Genomic DNA, 21,930 nt, shown 5'->3' on the forward strand with positions numbered 1-21,930 from the left:
ACTATTATGTAGTGGCTATTTGATTTTATTCCATCTAAGTAAACGCACACAGCAATGAATACCAGGCTAAGGAATTTGGACTTTGTCCTGGAGCTAACGAGGATACATCAAAGGGTTTTAGGCAAAAGAGTGCTATAATCAGAAATGTGTTCACTCAAAAAGTTTGACAGTGATTCTATGATATTTTTGCCTTAAATGTGCAAAATATCACCAGTCATATAAACAGAAATAATCCAGAATAAGAGCCAAGAAGAAGGTAGAATTAATGCTTAATGGCATAGATTATGAGGCTGTAAATTGTTTCTTGGTATGCTTAGCTATGGAGGGTTAAATGGGAAAAAATGACTATTGTGCTCTCAGCTATTTTTGTGATTAGCAAAACTCTTCCACAGATTGAACCTTTTAATTGCTTCCTGGTATTTATTTTCAAGGCTCTTTCGGTGGCTATTTGGTCTCTTATTGATTTTACTTAAAGAGTTTTTATTTAAATCTTTAAAAGGATTCCTTATCTTTATGTTTTGTTTTCCTGATTTGAATGCATTTTCCAAAGAATAACAAATATACACACCTTCTCCATTATTTCTGCATTTCCTCTCAAGGCCTACCTTGCTTCCACTCTTAAAACAGACTAGGAATTTCACAAGATGTTGTCTCTCGAGATTATTTGAGATTATTCACTTAAATAGTCACCTTCTTATGAAACATTTATTGACCTGACAGTGTATGTCTCCATCAAATAATTGATTTAACAGACCACTCTAGTCTTAGATAATTATTCTTATTTCATCACTGTCCCTTATTAGATACTTATAACATGGCTCCTATTAGTACTGACTCTGAACTGTGGCTTTGTCTTCCAGTTAATTTGTAAGCTCATAGTGGTTGGGATGACAACCGCATTACTTATGAGCTGTGAATCTTTGGGCAAGGTACTTAACTCCTCTGAGCTTCTGTTTCCTCATCTGTAATATGAGGATAATAATGTAACCTACTGCTAAAAATTATTTTGAGGGTTAGATAAGTCAGTACCCATAAACTGCCTAAAACAATGCCTGACACTTAGTAAGTGCTCAGTCAGAACTACATGTTGCTGTCATCTATTCATAAACTAAAGGCTCATTTGCCTAATAATTAAAAATGAATTATATATTAATTTCATGTGAAATAATATATTAGGATATTAGATATCTTTAAATGAGGATGTAACTTCCATTGATGAGTATCCAGTATGAGCCATATTGACTGTCTACTGGAATAATGTGTATTTTCAGCCTCAGAGTTTTTGGGGTAGTGGTGGTGGAGGTATGTGCAGTAACAGGTAGATTTTACTCTGAATCTCTGTTTAAGTGTAATCATTCTAGTAAATAAAACCACCTGGAATATTTTACTGCTTTAAAATTCCTTCCGCAGCAGCAGCAGCAGCAGCAGCAGCAGAGGCTATGTGTGGCTTACATGATTAGCTTCACAGAATCCTGGTAAAAGCATACCAAGTCCTTAATTTTGAATCAGTAAGATCTTCCATGAAATCATTTCCTGGTTTGTCAATTATAATCACAATGATTCTTTTGTTGGAATTCACTTGAGACCCATGAGAGAACTATAACTTCCTATTGACTGGGAAACAAATATGTCTTTTCGAGTTGTATTTGGTTCAGTGCCATGTGGAATACATGGAGATCAAGGTAATTCATGATTGGAATTAATCTTCCCTTTTCCCTGTGCTCTTCATGGATGCCACCCCTAACCCCCACCCTAAGCTGAACCCTCTTAGACATGGTCATGTGGGCATATTCACTCTGACCTCCACACCCTCGGTTCAGGAAATGAATAACTTCTCAAGGACTGCTGTCCCACAAAGAGGATAAAATACAGAGCATGTGTTATGCTTTGGTGTAAAAGAGAATGAAAACTTTTTCTTTTTAATGTGTGTGGCTAGTGTTAGAAAAATGGAGTCAGTAGTTTTAAAACATAATTTAAGAACTGAGAATTTGTCGTAAACAAAGAATGCATCCTATGTGCTTTATCTTGCTCTCAGGGGTTTCACTAGTGGCTTCCAGCATTCTTTGGTTGATTCCTAATAAGGACAGTTTGCACAGTTACAATTCAATTACCATTTGTAGATCCCTGTGGAAAAGAGGATTTTTTTAGAGGAATCCTTTTCTAACTCGAGTATATTTCTTCAAAATGGTCTTATTAAAATAAGAAACAGGAAATCCAGTTTCAATTTCTCTAATTCTTTTTGTCCCTTCCCTCCCCTCTTTCCTCCTCCCCAACTCTCTCTCTCTCTCTCTCTCTCACACACACACACACACGCACGCACGCATGCACACACATACAAACGCACTCACTCATTTGTGCACTTACTCAGGGACACAGCCTGTCTTCGTTCTGAAAGGACAGGAACTTCTCAATGATCCGATGAAAAGACTGCATATTTTTGGTCCCAAGATTCACAGTAGCGGAGGTCTCTGGCAACAAAAGGTATCGTGGGAGTCACAGCTATGCCAGCTAGGCCATTTCTCAGACATTCGATATGATCTGCCATTTCAGGATGCATTTTTTACCAAAAAAATAATTTTTAAAAAACAGACTCAACTTCCTACTCCAAGCTTAGTTCAGTTAGATTAGGGAGGACAGCAAAGACGCAGCTGATTATAATTTATGGGTAAGCAATATAAATATCTACACTTACACTTCTTTCTCAGAAAACAATTGTAATAAAATTTGTGATTCTTTCACATCCATCTTGTGATTTAGGAAGAAAACTGGATTGATCAGTGTCTGAGATGTGTGACAGCTAAAAACTGTCTGTGTTGATATAGATTTATGAGAACCTTATTTTTAGATTAATGATGTTGTGGCAGCTTGAAATGAGCGAACTCAAGCAGAAAGGATTGTGTTGTGATTAACAGAACAGCATAATTGGGCTGATTTCTGTAAAAGATTCTGGCACAGGCTATTTTGAAGTCTGAAAGGGTGGTTTTCTTTCCCTCTTAACTTCTTGAATATGGGTGCAACATTTTAGTTACTGTGGCTGTGATAAATATGGGTTTGGGGGAACAGTTTGGATATTATATAAGGCTAATAATAAATCTGATGTGCTTGTACTGTCTTTTACAAAAGAGGAAACTTTAAGCCTCCGAATTTTTAAACACTGTCTGGCTTTCATTATTATAAGGGTATGTCTCATAATGAAAGGGCTTGGTGGTGGAAAGAGGGGAACATGACCCTGATGTCCCAGATTCCATTATGCCACTGCAGCTGCTTTGCTCATCTGTAAAGTTAGAGGTTTGAATTGATTTATCATGAAATGTTATGAAATACATATAGTGGTTATGAGTCTAAATTCCAGAACCTAAAGCCTGGCTTCAAATCCTAACTCTGCCACTTAATTGGTGGGTGCTCTTGGCAAGTTGCTTAAGTTCTGTGCCTCAGTTTCTTCATCTGAAATATGGGAATAATGATGATAACATAGTCCTTAGGTTGTTGTAAGAATTAAATGAGATAATATAAATGAAAGGCTTAGAACAGTAACTAGCAGAGAGTGGACCATCTATAAATGTGAGCAGCATCTTCAAGGTCTAAGCTATCTCTGGAGGTCATTCTAATTTCAGTGAACTAAATTTAATTAGAGAAAGACAAGTAGAACCATTAGCTGCTGGCCCTGTCATTGAGAAGTTTCTAATTCATGCCAGTGTTTCCACTTTCTGCAACCCTGAGATTTGTGCAGGCTGTCTTACCTTCCTCCCATCCAAGACTCAAGAGAGCTTAGAACTAAGAATTAAATTGATGGCCAATTAGAAAAGTCCACAATTCAACTGGGACTACACAGAAATGAAACTGACCTTTTGCTCTGATGTTTTTGCCCTTGAGGATTTCCAGTATGTCCCCTCTATGCTAACCATTGGAAAGGTTCTTTCCACTGGAAACAAGATGTGACATTTGTTTTTTTAGATGGTGTTATCCCAGCCCTGGGTTTGACAATGTTCGTTTCTACTTCTTTAGTTTATCAGTAACCCAGGTGAACAGGTCATTTGCAGATAACCACTTCTATTTCATGCTAGCATTTGCATATTTTTAAATATGCTAAATCATTGTTATGTTGTGTGATTTTTTTTTTTTTTTTTTACAGGCTCTCTGGGATGTTTCTCAGAGACAAAATCTTAGGAGAGGAGGAAAATGGTGATGGCAAAAGGCAGATCCTAATCATAGATGTGCCTTTACTTTTAGTCCAGTCCGGGGGTCAGCAAACTTTTTCCATAAAGGGCCAGATGGTTAATGGCCCTTTGCGGAAGGGCAGCTTCGTGGACTGTGCAGTCTCTGTTGCAACAACTCAACTCTGCAATTGTGGCCTGTAGGCTGCCATAGACAATAACAATGAATGAGTGTGGCTGTGGTTTTCATAAAGCAATAAAACTTGATTTATGAAAACAATAAGTAGGCAGTCCTTGGCTCCCGGGCTAGTCAGCTTGTATCAGCAAAATCCCTATCATCATCCCCGTTTCATAGATGAGGAAAGTGGGGCATGGGGAGTGTAAGTAGCTTGCTAAAAAGCCACATGGCTGGCTAGTAAGTGGCAAAACTGGGACTCAAACTCAGGCAGCCCAGCTTGCCACCCCTTGCTTTTAGCCACCATGCTATGCTATACCTATGTCAACCAGTCTCTGCCTGGGCTACTGGGCTTCTAAAACCCGCCTGGCTCATTCCCTCACCTCCTTAAGGGTTGGTGCAAAAATCATGTTCTCTGTAAGGCTTTCCTGGTAGCTCATGCAGCACTCCTATTCCCCTCACCCTGCGCTACCTCCTTCTCTACCTCTTATCACCTTGTAAAACTTGCTGTGTAATTCAGCACACATTTCTTAAGAGTTTTTGGCGTCTCTAAAACTTCCAAGTTAAGATGCTGTGCTAGGTCCTTCTTGTATCACCATAAAAATACCTGAGAGTGGGTAATTTATAAAGAAAGGGAAAGAGGTTTAATTGGTTCACAGTTCTGCAGGCTGTACAGGAAGCATGGTGGTGTCATCTGCTCAGCTTCTAGTAATGGCCTCAGGTAACTTTTACTCAGGATGGAAGGCAACAGGGAGGCAGCCTGTCACATGGTAAGAGCAGAAGCAAGAGAGAGAGGGAAGAAGTGCCATGCTCTTTTAAACAACCATATCTCACATGAACTCGGAGCAAGAATTCACTATTGCAAGGACAGCACCAAGACATTCATGAGGGATCCACCCTCATGACCCAAACACCTCCCACCAGGCCCCACCTCCAACATTAGTGATTATATTTCAACATGAGATTTGGAGGGGACAAACATCCTAACCACATCAGATGGGGATGCAAATTTAGAGTGGTGATGATTAATATTAATTATAACTTAAATTTCCATTTATTCAGGTCTTGTGGGAGATTATAAGCCTTCCACAAGAAATTCATTTGTATTGTCTGATATTATCGCTACAAACTGAGCGTTAAGTCTTGTTCTTTTCTCCATCTTATTAACGAGAAAACCGATGATCAGAGATTTTCTGAATCTTACCAAAGAGCTGCCTTCTATTTGAATCCAAGTCTTCACCACCATACCAGTGAGACTCAACCTTTATTATGCAAAAAGTAAGACTCATCTGGGGATGCTGCTTTATAATGGAGGTGCTTGGGACCTATTCCTTGTGACTCTAATTCTCTAAATCTACCTTACAGCCGAAGGAGCCTACATGTTTAACAATGATCATCTGCCCAGGTGTTTCTGATGCCTTGGGTCCACAAACCACATTTTGAACAGCCCTGCCTCACCCCTTGTTTGGCCTTGGGGAGTTTACAGTTGGATGAGATTAAAGAGATGCTGCAATTAGAGACTAGCCCCAAGGATGTAAGAAAACAATGTGGTGTAGAACAAAACCAAAATTATTTCAGTCAATTTTATTTCATGGGAAAATCAAGTCTGTTTGTAAAAATGCAACTTAGCTCAAAAGAATGACTTTCCGAATAAAGCATAGATATTGTATTGCTTGGGTTTTAGTTTGTCTTTTGCTCCTTTTTTTCTAAACATAGAGACATATACTTCTGGTGGGAAGGAAATCTCTTTAGTTAACATTTTTGGTGGGTTGTTCTCCAGTTAATCAAGACTCTATTGTTTTCAAACTTTTTTTGGTTTGCTTCTTTTAATTAGGTTTGTAGCATTTGTGCTTCTTAAAACTAGCTTAAAATAAGCCCTATGATTTTGTTTATGTGTACAATATGTAGAAAAATACATATAAAATACACATAGTAATGCATGATATATATATGAATATATAGTGCATATTTTTATGATAAACAAAATATATAAATAATTGCTAATATTTCCCAGCACCATCATTTTATGGAGATTCTATGTAATTTGGGCTTAACAGCAGACTTATTTATGCTAAACCAAGGTTTCTCAACCTCTGCACTATAGACATTTTGATCCAGATAGTTCTTGATTTTGGGCAGTAGTCCTGTGCATTACAAGGTGCTTAGCAGCATCCCTAGCCTCTGTCTTCTAGCTGCCACTATCAAACGCTGCCCCAGTTATAACAACCAAAAATGTCTCCAGACATTGCTAAATGCTCACTGGGGGCAACATTACCCCACCAAGGACCATTATCCTATATCGTTTTGTCATATTGCTGCCCTTTATTAATGCTGTCACATAGTACCCTAGAATAGAAAGATATTTTTACAACTGCCAAGGTCTTTAGTCTATCCAGAGACATTGGGTGAATTTCAATTTCATCTACATTTATAAAATCTAAACAAATTTGAAATCATGTACCCTATAAATATATAAACCTACTATGAACCCACAGAAATTTAAAAAGTAAAAATAAGGAAACAAAAAATACGGAGATTGTCTTGGTCAACTGGGTCTGCCATAACAAAATAACCTCAGATCTCTCTTTTGGTTAACAATTCCAAATATACCAAAGAAGTTTAAAAATCCAAGAAGTTAAGAACCATGGGCTGCAATATATAATGAACTAAAGTAAACTTGAAGCATTGCACTTCACTTTTTATTATGCTAAGTGTAGTCATTTGTAAACAGTTTGAAAAAAAACATATATTATTTGATTGTGTTGGAAACGTTTTAATTGAGAGAAGAAAATCAAGGCTCAAGAAAAATATAAATTGGCCAGGTTCTGTTTTGCCAGACTTAGTAATGTTTTAATTCTATTTTTTCAAAAGAAAATACCATTTTCACCATGTCCAAAACTGGGTGATCTTCCTTCTCCCCCTGCAAACCTAATTCCCTCTGCCATTCCCCATCTTGGTGATTAGTGTTACTATCTGCCCAGTTGCTGAAACTAGAAACTCAAGAGTCATGCTAGATTACTCCTTCTCTTCCCCTCACTGCATCCAGTTTATTCTCCAGCATCTATGTGGTTCTAAGTGTCTCCCGTGTCTGTTCAAATTGGAATCAGCATCCTACTTAGCACAGAGTCTTTTCTCATCCCCACATCTTTGACTTGCTCTCCCCTTTAATTCCTTAGGAAACTTGTTTCCAGTCATCTTCCCTATAATTCAAATCTTCTCATGTTCCTCTCTAGCTCAAAGTTCCTGAATGACTACCCATCACCTATGGAGGAAAATCTAATCTAGTTTGCATTGCCAACAGAGACAGCCCTACAGAATCTGGCCCTGACTTCTGCTTGGCTTCACCTCTTGCCATTTTCCTCCTTCCGGCCTTGTAATTCCCTGAACAAGCCTGTTTTCTCAAACTCATTTGCCTTGGCACCTGCTGCTAAAGTTGCATTGCTACTGGGCGAACCCTGCTCCCTCTTACTCAACTTTCAAGCCTCCGTTGAAACACTACCTTCTCTATAAAGCTTTCCTTGATCCTCCAGATAGATAACAAAGCCTTCTCTCCTAGGCATTGATTGCATTTAGTACTTATTTCTAGTATCACAATCTCTGTGTTTTATGGATTGCTTGTGTTCTTCCTACCTGAAGGTTAACTCTGAGGACAAGGATTGTGTTGTCATCTTAATAGTCCCAAGCCTACCACAGAGCTTAGCATCTCATCTGTGCTTATTAAATATTGTTTGAATTAATTAACCAGGAGGACTTAGTAAATAAGAACAAAATGTCCCTTCTAGGAATTAGTTGATTTCAGTCATAAGCTATAGTTCACAGGCTGGGAAACTCTAGCCCGCCAGCCAAAACCAGCCTGTTGTTTTTGTAAATAAAGTTTTATTGGAATATGGCCGCACTCACTGATTTATAAATTATTATATGTGGCTGCTTTCATGCCACCAAGCAAGAGTTGAGTAGTTGTAACAGAGATCACATGGCTCACAAAGCCTGATATATTTTCTATGTGGTCTTTACAGAAAAAGATTGTCAAACCCCTACTACAGATAATTAAGCCCATTGGAGGTCACATCTTTAAACGCTTTTAAAGAATTGGTATGTAATTCTGCTTTGACACTTCAAATAGCAATCAACTCCCTTAGGTACCTAAGCTTCGTATCTAAAATTTATAAACTCATCTGGGGACTTTCTATCTGGGAGAAAATAATAATAAAAAAAATTCCCCAATAGTGTTCCTTGTACTCTAAGCTTCGAGGGTGAGTGAGGGTTACACCCAAGGCCTGAGTCCCCAGCCATAATATCTACATGTCCTATTTATTCTTAGACTGGTTATACCAAAAGAAAAAAAAAAAAGAAAAAAGAAAGAAAAAATTCAAAATACACTAGCCCCAGAAGAATTTTCTTCTGTTCACTGCATGTGACTGCAGCCTCCTCACTTTGACTAGATTTGCTCACTCACTCCTCTCCCCACATCCCCTCCTGCATCACCCTCCCTGAGCTCCTCCTGGGTTCCTGCTAGTCTTCGTCATTATCCACTGGATGTAATTCATACATGTCAAGGCAAAGAAACTAAAAGCCATAACTTCTTTTAGCACTTGCTCAAATTTTACCTTCTCAGTGATGTCTTTCCTGACTGCTGTCTCTAAAACTGCAAATTCCTTTCTTCTACTTCCCCTTCTTTGCCTTTTTCGTCTCCCTAACAGTTATTATTTAACACACCATTCCTTTTACTCGCCCCGTTCATTTGCTGCCCCTACCAGAGTATAATATACTCATATATTAAATGAATGAATGAAATCCCAGATAAATGGAAAATATCAAAGAATTAACATAGCGCCATTCACTTTTGGAATGAATACACTAGGCAGGAATTTGCTACCAGTGTGAAACAAAGTGCTATGGCACTTTGTTGCTGGGACCAGTCTTTCTGTCTCCCTTCTTTAAGGTGAGTGACTTCTTTTTTTTTTTTTTTAAGACAGAGTTTTGCTCTTGTTGCCCAAGCTGGAATGCAGTGGTGCAGTCTTGGCTCACTGCAACCTCTGCCTCCCAGGTTGAAGCAATTCTCCTGCCTCGGCCTCCCAAGTAGCTGGGACTACAGGCATGCACCACCATGCCTGGTTAATTTTGTATTTTTAGTAGAGACGGGGTTTTGCCATGTTGGCCAGGCTGGTCTCAAACTCCTGACCTTAAGTGATCCACCCACCTCGGCCTCCCAAAGTGGTGGGATTACAGGCATGAGCCACCGCGCCCAAGCGAGTGACTTCTTTAAGATGGTGAAGTCTTATGGGATTCTGTAAGTGTTCCATTTATTGCAATGAGTCCCTGCGTGGGCCAGCACCTCTCCTTCCCCAATAGAACTTTTCTTTTCTTGATCATTGAGCAACAGCAGCTGCCTCTTCAAATCTGTTGCAGCATGACTTATATATGAGATTCACAGGAAGTCTTCTTTAGTAAGGAGACACTGGGCTTCAGAGGTTTGTAAAGTACTTTTTCTTTGGGCATAACTTTCCCACTGTCTGCACTGAGGGTGGAGCCATTCACCCTCAGTAGGCTGCAAGGGTGTGCATGTGTACACATGAGTACACTTTTAAGATTGTGGGAATCTTTGACTCTTTGATGTGGAGTATTTTAGCATCAAATGTCTCTATAAATACTAAACATCTTCCTATTGATCATATCTCTAAGCTTATTGTGTTCAAAATAACTCATGAGAGTATATAAATAGAACCTCAATGGTTACAATATTAGCATAGAGTTTAAAGCCCTACATTCTTAGCTTGAGTCCTCATTCCAAATCTTGTAAGTTTTATGATTTGGGGAGAATTACTTAACCTCCTCAAGCCTCAGTTTCATCATCTATATTATATTACTATATGTATAGATACTATATGTCACTATACTATTCATGTACTATACCATAAGTATAAACTTTACTATCTATTATAATATATTGTCATATATTATACTAGATTATATTATTAAATTTTATATGAGATAGGTAAAAAAATGTTAACCACTTCATAAGGTTGTTGGAGGGATTAACTAAAAAGCCCTTGACAATAGTTAATAGCAATACATAATCTCAAATAGCTAGAAGGAGGATATTGAATGTTAGCAACCAAATAAATAATAAATGTTTGAGATTAGTTACTAATTATTAGAAATACATATCTAATAACCATATGTATAGAAATATCACCATGTGCCCCATGAATATGCACCATTTTTATTTGCCAATTTTTAAAAATGCCCTTGGTGCAGCCACTGGCACACGGCAGGCTCTCAATACATACTCATCCCCCTGTATCTGATGTGCATGATGGCAATTAGCAGCAGCACAGTATCTCACAAAAGTTAAAAGTTCCCGTGTGTTCCCATAAAAAGGAAGAAGTAGGACCCTCACAGTATCTTTCTACATATTTTCCTTAGGCCTATATGCATAATAAGATGAGATCATGTGACCCAGCAGATACTTGAGATTTCGACATTTGCAATTAACTGAGAAAATCCACAGTGAAATAAAAGAGGATTTGACTTTGGGAATTGAGACCCAATTTTGGAACACAAAGGTGGTTTGCTTGACTTTATTACTAAGAGAGGATGAGATTTGTGAGAGGTAGGTGAACTCTCTAACTCTTGATTTTTTTTTTTCTTTGGCCTACAGGGTGATTTCACCTGGAACAGCATGTCAGGCCGCAGTGTACGGCTGAGGTCAGTCCCCATCCAGAGTCTCTCAGAGCTGGAGAGGGCCCGGCTGCAGGAAGTGGCTTTTTATCAGTTGCAACAGGACTGTGACCTGAGCTGTCAGATCACCATTCCCAAAGGTAAGGCCTCGTCTGCCTTTCTGCCAGGGAACACTGCAAGTCAAATATTGGCTCTGCCAAAGCCATGAGCTGTGAACTCTTCTCACACCTAATATTCACACAGGAAGGAAACTACAGCTTCTTGGTTGTTGGCTGGCATTAGTGTCCATTTGAAGGACATGTTCAAGAGGGACAATTTGCATGTCAGCTAATATGTTTATTTAAAGGGAAGGTCAACTTGGAGCATTACAAAGGAAAGCTGTATGTATATCAGCAGTCTATATGGATTCAGAACAACCAATTAAAAATAATTTTCAGAAAGGTCATCTTAAAGGGTCAGAAGAAAAGCTGTGAATACCTCAGTCTGGTTTTAAAATAACTCATTTGAAAAGAATGCCGTAACACTCGGTTAAACTTGTCATTTGACCCTATGCCAACTTGGAATCAGGGATTTTACGGAAGTTAACTCCTTTTTAGCCAGTTTTTCAGCTAGTGTGTTCTGTGTTGCACTGGAGCCAGTGCACACCTGATTGGCTGATGTTTGTTTTTTAAACAGATCCTGATTCCACTAAAGATGAGACACATGTACTTGAATTCCTTGAATCCATAAAACTTTGTCTCTGTATGTTTACTATTGTCTATAAAGGCACTTTTTTTTGGGGGGGGGTTGGGATGGAGTCTCACTCTATTGCCAGGCTGGAGTGCAGTGGCACGACCTCGGCTCACTGCAACCTCCACCTCCTGGGTTCAAGTGATTCTCCTACCTCAGCCTCCCGAGTAGCTGGAATTACAGGGGTGCACACCACCACGCCCAGCTAATTTTTGTCATTTTAGTAGAGATGGGCTTTCACTCATGTTGGCCAGGATAGTCTCAATCCCTTGACCTTGTGATCCACCTGCCTCAGCCTCCCAAAGTGCTGTGTTGGGATTACAGGCATGAGCCACTGTGCCTGGCCTATAAAGGCCCTTTTTAATTTGTATTAGTATGTAGCAGACAGCTACTTTGAGACAGAATGAAAAACTATGATATTATACACATAGAGTAAATCTGCCATGAAGAACAACATTGGGCAGTGTGCCCGAAACTTAAAGGACAGCAGAAGAGGGATAGGAAGCGTCTAGAAGCTAGAATATTTCCACAGAGGATTTTGGTATCTGCAAAACTTCTCTTATACTTTGTTTTCTTTTGGAGGAGGTTGAGGGAATGCTTCATGAACATTTATTCATAAATAGTTCATATATATGTATATACACACACACAACATATGTGCATATATACGTATACACATATACACACAAATATGTGGTTCTCCAGCAGGATTGATTTTGCCCCCCATGCCCTGGGGACATCTGGCAATGTCTGGATATATTTTTGGTTGTCGCAGCTTAGGGGATGGATGCTCCTAGCATCTAGTGGGAAAAGCCTGAGGATGCTGCCCAACACCCTATAATAAATAGGACAGCCCCCTGCAACAAAAATTATCAGGCCCCATGTGCTGAAGTTGACCTACCTTGCTGTACACACATATGTTCACATTCTGTCACCCACAGTGCCAGTGGTGGAGTTCTCTTGGCTCAGCTGTGGCTAACAGAAAGAATGCTGGCTTGGAGGTATAAAGACTAGGACTTGTGAACTCATCCTGTCACTCCTCACATATGTGAACTTGGGCAACTTGCCTCTGCAGTAGGAGGCTCAGTTCTTTGACCAGAAAGAGTAGCACAAAAATGCTGACAGAGTTTTTCTTTGGATAGTGAGTCTTAGGGCCATGTTTTTTCTTGAAGCAGGAACCTGAGACTCCATTGGAGGTCATGACAGAGTTCAGGAGAGAGAGATAGGCAAGGCCAATGGGCTGACAAGACATGCATATTTTACTGGCATATGCCTTGCACCTTTGGCTTTCTTGTCACACTTCGTTCACTACCACAACCACAGCATGTTCTTTCCAAGAGGAAATCCCCACCCTGTTTTATTTTTTCATGCTTATCTCACACATAGAGACCCTCAGCTCAAATAAGAAGAAAATCACTTAGGCAATTGTGAAAAATGAATACTAGTGACTCTCAGGCCATGTCGCTCTTCTCCTTAAGAAAGGCCCTCCTGCCTTACCTGGTATTGGTTTGGTTGTAGGGTGGAGATGAGGCCTGTTCTCCCTCCAACTTAACTCACAAAGTGACCCATGCGGGGCCCGGGCCAAGAGTTTTGTCTCCCTTTAATGAGCACAGACATTCTTTTCATTCCTCAGGGAAAAACAAAATGGCAATATTGTTAGCAAACTTAATTTGTAGTGAAGGGAATGATGACTTTGAAAATTTTTTGAAACTTGGATTGAATGCGCATCAGATAAGATATCAGGGAACAGATGTTCTCTGTGGCTTTGTTTTTAAATCCAGTTGATTTTTCTCTTTGTTCCTGCTTTTTAGAGAGTCCACTAAACAAATAACCTTTACCAAAAACAGTTTTATAAAAGTTGTCTACTAGAGGCTTTGTCTCCATTGATTATTTCTGAGGCTGTGTGGTTATCCGCACATCCAGGGAAAGATTTGTGCTATCGAAATGTTTGAAGATATTCCTAGGCCACAGCAGTTATTTTCATATTTTCTATCAAAATAGGAACTAATGATTTACAAATAATTTTCTCACTTATATATGAGAAGGAAATTGTGTGGCTGGTGAAAGAAACAGACATCACCTGAGGGTTTCTGAAGCTACTGAATTGGGTATATGAATATAGACATCAAATATTTACTGAGATCCTTGGAATGTGTGGCTGGTGGCAAGCTCTATGACAGTAGCTTTGGTCTAAATTTGGCCACTTGGTCCCCATGCAAATCTTCTAATGGAGGTTCTAAAGAGGATCAGATTCACTGTGTGAATAACTTTCACAGGAAGATAAATACTGTAGCCAGGACCTAACGCCTAAAGAAATCATGTCAAGCCTAATAGGATATAATGAAAATCATGATACAATGAAAATGGACACATAGTCAAGCTCACATTTCTGTTCTCTGTCACATTAGGATGATCACAGGGATTTATTTGTGGTTATCTATTTGCAGAACCCTCTCCTGTGAGTCTGGTGCTTCCAGGGTTCAAATGAATGCTATTATAACATAATCATCAGCTGCCAGAATTTACCATAGGAAAGAAATGAGGATGGGGAAGTTGGGAAATTACTGGGTGATTTCCTAGAGTGGACCACAGGGGTGGGATCCAGAGTACAAGTGGAGGGTTTGGCCTTCTTTTACACTATAATGATAGATGGACATTAGTTATATGGACACTGATGCAAGTGAGTTAGAAGATGGTGGGAGTGCATGTGGGATTTTACTCCAGATTGCTTCTCAGCATCCAACAAAATAGGAAGCAATTTAATCCACTAGGAGTGAGGATGGAGAAGAGGTCCTGGAGGTTTGAGGAAAGAGGAGAGGAGTGGAAGAGAGGGCAGCTAACGAGCCAGCAATGTCACAGGATTGCAGGACAGGCCAAAAGGTCCATCTGAGGTTAGTAACTGGGAATTTTAAATGAAAAATAAACATCCTGGTAGCTAAAATTCCCCAGCCTTAGTTAATCCAAATATCCTCTTTTGAGTTAGGATTTTTCTAGTTCAATTCAATGAAGGTGAAGAGAGACATGGCAGTTGAGAATATATCTGTAGTAGGCAAAATAATGGACCCCCAAAGATGGCCACATCCTCATCCCTGGAACTTGTGAAGATGACACCTCACAGGCCAAAAGAAACTTTGCAAATGTGATGAGTTAATGTCCTTGAGATAGGGAGATTATCCTGGATTGTCTAGGCGGGCTCAAACTAATCACATGGGTACTTTAAAGTGCAGAAACTCTCCCAACTGTAATCAGGGAGAGATGTGACTATGGAAGTATGGTCAGAGAGATGCAATGTTGCCAGCTTCAAAGATGGAGAAAGGGGCCATAAGCCAAGGAATGCAGATGGCCTCTAAAAGCTAGAAAAGTCAAAGGGACAAATTCTTCCCAAGGGGCCTCCAGAAAGGAACAAAGCTCTGCTGACACCTTAATTTTAGCCCAGCAAGACCCATTTCAGACTTCTGGCCTCCAGAACTATACGATGATAAATTTGAGTTGTTTAAGACACTAAGTCTCTGGTCATTAGTTATAACAGCACTAGGATGCTAATACAGTATCCAAGGGAATGGTTCTAATCCCACAACACAGAGCCTAAATTGGATAACAAAGGAAATTAGGAAGAAATACGATAATATAAAGATGTCAATTATGTCATTAATTATCTATAAGCTGAATGTGATTACAAAATAAAGTACCAACAGAATTTTTCTTTTTGATAATTTTACTAAATTAATCTAAACATCTGGTAAAATAATTAAGTGAAGGTAGTCAGGGGAAATCTGATAAAGAGATAAAATGGAGATTAACCCTGTCCATTTATTCAAATGTGTCACAAAACTGAAAAATTAAAAATGAACCAAAATATATATGAAAATTTATTACATGATAAATAAGGTATTTTTTGTAAAGGGAAAAAGATAGGTTATTATTGTATTTGAGATAGTGAGACAATCATCATTAAGAAAATAATAAATTGATATGGAAGAAAGATTTGAAGATTAAAAAATGAAACTATAAATGATGCACCAGGTGGATATATATTTTTTTACACTAGGGAAGGCCTACCCAGAAAACAGAGAGAGAGGAACAAGTTTTACTACATTTGAAAAAACAGAATCATCTCTGACAGATAAGCAAATAAATAAACTTTATAGCACATTTGACAAACTAAAGACTTACTTCTCTACTACATAAAACTTAATTACAAATTAATATAAAAAGAAAATCTAAAATATAGACAAATTACAGGTGGCTCACAGAAAAATACAAGTGGTATAAATAGATTTGAAAAGATGCTCACCCTCACATTCATTAAATCAAGCTAAAAACCAAGGAGATTTTTTTTTCTCTCAGAATGGCATGGCTCCAAAAGTTGGATGATACACTTTATGGGGAAACAAACACTCTCATACAGTTGGTAGAGGTATAAATTGTTGCAACAAGGTGCAAGGCAATTTGGCAACATTTATCTAAATTGTATTTATGTATTTATTATTTCCATGGTTTTTTTTAGGAAAAGGTGGTATTTGGTTACATGAGTAAGTTCTTTAGTGGTGATTTGTGAGATTTTGGTGCATCCATCACCCAAGCAGTATACACTGAACACAATTTATAGTTTTTTATCCCTCACCCCCTTCCCACCCTTTCCCCCTGAGTCCCTGAAGTCTATTGCGTCATTCTTATGCCTTTGCATCCTCATAGTTTAGCTCCCACCTACTAGTGAGAACATAAAATGTGTGGTTTTCGGCCGGGCGTGGTGGCTCACGCCTGTAATCCCAGCACTTTGGGAGACGAGGCGGGTGGATCACGAGGTCAGGAGATCGAGACCATCCTGGCTAACACGGTGAAACCCCGTCTCTACTAAAAATGCAAAAAGTTAGCCGGGCGTGGCGGTGGCGGCGGGCGCCTATAGTCCCAGCTACTTGGGAGGCTGAGGCAGGAGAATGGCGTGAACCTGGGAGGCGGAGCTTGCAGTGAGCCAAGATCGAGCCACTGCACTCCAGCCTGGGGGACTGAGCGAGACTCCGTCTCAAAAAAAAAAAAAAAAAAAAAAGGTGTGGTTTTCCATTCCTGAGTTACTTCACTTAGAGTAGTAGTCTCCAATCCCATCCATGTCGTTGTTAATGCCATTAATTCATTCCTTTTTATGGCTGAGTAGTATTCCATTATTTATATATATATATATATATATATATATATATATATATATATATATATGTATATATATATATATATATAGAGAGAGAGAGAGAGAGAGAGAGAGAGAGTTTCTTTATCCACTCATTGATTGATGGGCATTTGGGTTAGTTCCACATTTTTGCAATTGCAAATTGTGCAACTATAAACGTGTGTGCAAGTATCTTTTCCATATAATAACTTCTTTTCCTCTGGGTAGATGCCCAGTAGTGAGATCGCTGGGTCAAATGGAAGTTCTACTTTTAGTTCTTTAAGGACTCTCCACACTGTTTTCCATAGCAGCTTTACTAGTTTACATTCCCACCAGCAGTGTAGAAGTGTTCCCTGTTCACCGCATCCACACCAACATCTATTATTTTTTGATTTTTTGATTATGGTCATTCTTGCAGGAGTAAGGTGGTATCACATTGTTGTTTTGATTTGCATTTCCCTGATCATTAGTGATGTTGAGCATTTTTTATATGTTTGTTGTCCATTTGTATGTCTTCTTTTGAGAATTGTCTATTCATGTCCTTAGCCCACTTTTTGATGGGATTGTTTGGTTTTTTTCTTGCTAATTCATTTGAGTTTGTTGTAGATTCTGGATATTAGTACTTTGTCAAATGTATAGATTGTGAAGATTTTCTTCCACTCTGTGGGTTGTCTGTTTATTCTACTGACTTTTCCTTTTGCTGTGCAAAAGCTCTTTGGTTTAATTAAGTCCCAGCTATTTATCTTTGTTTTTATTGCATTTGCTTTTGGGTTCTTGCATTTTTCTAAATTTTAAATGACCCAATAATTCTAAGAAGGCATCTCACAGATACATACTTGTATTTATTGGGTTAGGCTAACCACTCAGTGCCTTAACACTCTAAAAGTATTTTTCTTACTGAAGCTCTATCTAATGCAGGTTGGCAATGGGGTGAGAAGGGCAAACTGTCTTCCAGGCTGTTATTCAGGGACCCAGGCTTCTTGCATCTTGTGGCTCCTCCCTTCTCTATATCCATTTAGCCTGGAGATGTACACACTGAATAACTAATAAGATAAAATAGCTGATAAGCTTAATTTGTTACCCCTTCTAAACTTAACATGGTTCAAAAAGAGACTTTTGAAAATGCTTTTGAGAATCTGGAGAAATCTTTAGTGGTTGAAATCAGGAACCAATGATTTTCCCTGCAAGCCCAAGATTACTCCATGGAGGCAAGCATGGACTATCTGATTATTCAAATGACTGCTCTTGGCATAGGCTCTTGGATCAGACTATCTAGTTTGTAAATGGCCAACTCTTAGTCACAGAACCAGGAAACAAATGTAAAAAATAGTCAAGAAATTAAGCAAAACCTAGTGGTCTACACAAACTTTTCACTTATTCAAAACACATCAGAAAAGCACTTTTTATATACCAAGTAGTATATTAGGTCCAATTAATATTATTTTGGTAACATTTTAATACAAATGGTCAAAATCAGGGATTAGCAACTGAACCACAGTCAAACCCAGCTTACCATCTGTTTTTGTAAATAAAGTCTTACTGAAACACAACCACGCTCGTTCATTTACATATCATCTATGCCTGTTTTCACTCAATGTCAGAGTTGAGTAGTTGTGACATTGTCTCAGAAGTTTACTCTCTGTCCCTTTACAGAAAAAATTTGCTGATGCCTGATCTAAGGTAAAATGAAAGAAAGTAGTAACTTATTCCTGCCACAATCACTATAGCACGTTAGGCAATATGGCTTAACCTTATTATATTGTAAACAAATATTTACAGTTGAATGGTTCTATAAGAGAGAAATGCATATTTGTGTTTTATTTAGAGTTGTTTTTTTTTTCTTGTATCAGTTCATTTCTGATATCACAATTGAGAAAGGCTTTGTTTATGCATTTTGAAAATAGTATCATGGAATGAGGAATAGCTGATGGTTTAAGAAAATATGGACAATAGTCTCATAAAAGAGTACCCCAATGCCTCAAAATTGCTCAATTATATGACTTTCTTATAAAGTGATCCCTCACCATTATCCTTTAGGCAATGTCAAATCCAAGTACACAACTCAATGAAATAAGGAAAATTATATTCTTGCTCGACCAACACTGCAGCTGTCTTCAGTTTGTGATTTAAGTGTTGATTTAGAAAATAAAAGTAACCTGGTGGGCAAGGAAATTGAGATTGAGTGTTTATATAACAACCCTCAACAGAAAAATGTAACTGTCCTATTTCTGTTACTCTTTTCGGCAATGCCCAGTTGAAGAGGTGATGTGCTAGAACTGTCTGCCAAAGCCTTTTGTGTAAGTGAAAATAAGGTTGAAACCTGGTGCAGAAGCCACAAAATCCACTGTAGGTAGAAATGCCAGTGGGAAGCAAACACCACCAAATAGGGATGATCACGGAATAATGAAACCGCTGTGCTTAGAGGCCCTCAATAAAGGTCTCTATTGTGTGAACTGTGGAGCTGATTGTACCTTCTGTGTGTCCACAATCACTTTTTCTGTGATCTTCACACAAAGGATGGTGATTGGGGTAGGGCTACATCTTACTGGTCTTTATCTGGAACACCAGCTGTACTGCCTAATACACCAGTGGCCCTCAGCAAATCTTTGAGATGTGAATGGATGCATGCAGGCATATTATCTATTAATAAGCTTTTAAATTAAGCTCCTTCTCTCACTCTTCCCTATATCTCTAAAGAGCATCAATCACCTTTCTCCCACTGTCCCCAGTGTCTCCAGTAATGATTTTAAAACAACCTCAACACTTCCTTACTGCTTCACTTCATGCTCAGTTTCCAGCTTTCATTGATGGTCTCATAGGGTTGATGTGAGATTTAAATGAAATAATAACCATAATGAGCTTAAATCACTTCCTGACATCCTATATACTCTCCATAAAACTTATGCATCACCATTATCATCATCATCGTTGTCATTTTTGCCATCACCATATCACTTTGTCCTGTATCTCCCCTCAACCCTATGTCACTACATCATTATGCTTGATTTTAATTATAGTCATAGACCTCCTACCTACTTTCCTCAATTCAGGACTTCTCCTCTATTCTGTCTACCACACATAAAATCCCCAGAGTGAATCTTCAACCACAGTGGCTACTCCTTTGTTGGAAAAACAAAAAACAAACAAAAGTCCAAGGCTCCCTATTGTCTACTGATCTCACTATCAAAGCCATTTTATATGAGATACTATTTCATATAAAAGAAGAAATCCATTTAGTTTGCAGCCTGTTCTCAGGATGTACCACAGACTTTTGTTTATTTGTCTTAGAACAGCAGGTTGCAGATTTTTTGTCCACAACCTATCTGCAGTGAGAAGTACATTTTACATCTCAGCCCAGGAAATGCATGAAGCCAAACAGTGTGTCTTTATCAGAGATACATTTGAGTATTCTTTATAATATTCTCTCCTGTCCTCTTCTGTCTGATTCTCTTTCATTTTCAAGATATGTTTTCATGATCCACTAAATTTTATTGATCTATTGATAGGTTATAACCCACTATTCAGTAACACATCTTGGAAGGTACATGGAATAGAGAACAGGGAATCACAAAGGAAACAACAGAAATATCAGTATGGAAAAATTAGTTGTTCTTTGCTGTGGCTCTCAGGGCCTTGATAAGGTGGATGGGAACTTCTTTTTCCATAGGGCCATGGTGATGAACCTAAGGCTAGAGCCATACCTGAGTATCTTATGCCCTCTCTCTCTAGAGCCAAACTGAGGGAGTGACACCCTGAGGGCTTCCTACACTGCCTCACAGCTCTTTCCTCATAATACCAAGGGATATACAACCTGAAGGAGATATATATGTGAGGTTTTAAGTTCTAGCTATGATAGAGGATTCAATACTATGTCAAAAGGAGTTCCTATCATCAAGTAGTTCCTAGTCAATAGACAGAGTAAACACAAATACATCAATTATATTAAAAGATAGAACAGTGGATATGATCTGTCCAAGTTGACTTTGGTGATCCTTATAGATAGAAGCTACCTCATCCACCCACTCTGGTAAAAAACAAGAATGACAAAGACATTTTCTTGCAGGTTATTTTGTAATTTTCTTCTTGGATGCTCTTCTTAGCACCCCAGGGTTTTTACCATGTAAAGTTCTCAAGTGTCTGCTGCCACTATATGGTCCTGTGTTGGTGCCAAGCAGGTGTGGGATTCTTTTTTTTTTTTTTTTTTTTTTTTTTATCTTTGTGAAAATCTTTTGTTATTTTCTTTTTTTTTTTCTTTTTTTTTTTTAATTTATTTATTATTATTAAACTTCAAGTTGTAGGGTACATGTGCACAACGTGCAGGTTTGCTACATATGTATACTTGTGCCATGTTGGTGTGCTGCACCCATCAACTCGTCATTTACATAAGGTATAACTCCCAGTGCAATCCCTCCCCCCTCCCCCCTCCCCATGATAGGCCCCGGTGTGTGATGTTCCCCTTCCCGAGTCCAAGTGATCTCATTGTTCAGTTCCCACCTATGAGTGAGAACATGCGGTGTTTGGTTTTCTGTTCTTGTGATAGTTTGCTGAGAATGATGGTTTCCAGCTGCATCCATGTCCCTACAAAGGACACAAACTCATCCTTTTTTATGGCTGCATCGTATTCCATGGTGTATATGTGCCACATTTTCTTAATCCAATCTGTCACTGATGGACATTTGGGTTGATTCCAAGTCTTTGCTATTGTGAATAGTGCTGCAATAAACATACGTGTGAATGTGTCTTTATAGCAGCATAATTTATAATCCTTCGGGTATATACCTAGTAATGGGATGGCTGGGTCATATGGTACATCTAGTTCTAGATCCTTGAGGAATCGCCATACTGTTTTCCATAATGGTTGAACTAGTTTACAATCCCACCAACAGTGTAAAAGTGTTCCTATTTCTCCACATCCTCTCCAGCACCTGTTGTTTCCTGACTTTTGAATGATCGCCATTCTAACTGGTGTGAGATGGTATCTCATTGTGGTTTTGATTTGCATTTCTCTGATGGCCAGTGATGATGAGCAT

General features: G+C 38.7%; 1 protein-coding gene across 7 annotated transcripts in view; it reads left to right on the plus strand.

Annotated features, from left to right (window-relative positions):
* The window catches only part of ARHGAP6 (Rho GTPase activating protein 6), a 538,479-nt gene that overhangs the window by 395,534 nt on the left and 121,015 nt on the right, over window positions 1-21,930 (plus strand). For 5 of the 7 annotated variants that reach the window (XM_073013872.1, XM_073013876.1, XM_073013873.1 and 2 more), the window contains one exon: window positions 10,991-11,150. In XM_073013872.1, the coding sequence (XP_072869973.1) occupies window positions 10,991-11,150 (160 nt within the window). Of the gene's footprint in view, window positions 1-2,372; window positions 2,482-10,811; window positions 10,896-10,990; window positions 11,151-21,930 lie in introns of those variants that run through there. The other 2 variants (XM_073013875.1, XM_073013878.1) reach the window with 2 other exon arrangements.

This window comes from Chlorocebus sabaeus, chromosome X (genome assembly GCF_047675955.1).
Source record: "Chlorocebus sabaeus isolate Y175 chromosome X, mChlSab1.0.hap1, whole genome shotgun sequence".
Lineage (NCBI taxonomy): Eukaryota > Metazoa > Chordata > Mammalia > Primates > Cercopithecidae > Chlorocebus > Chlorocebus sabaeus.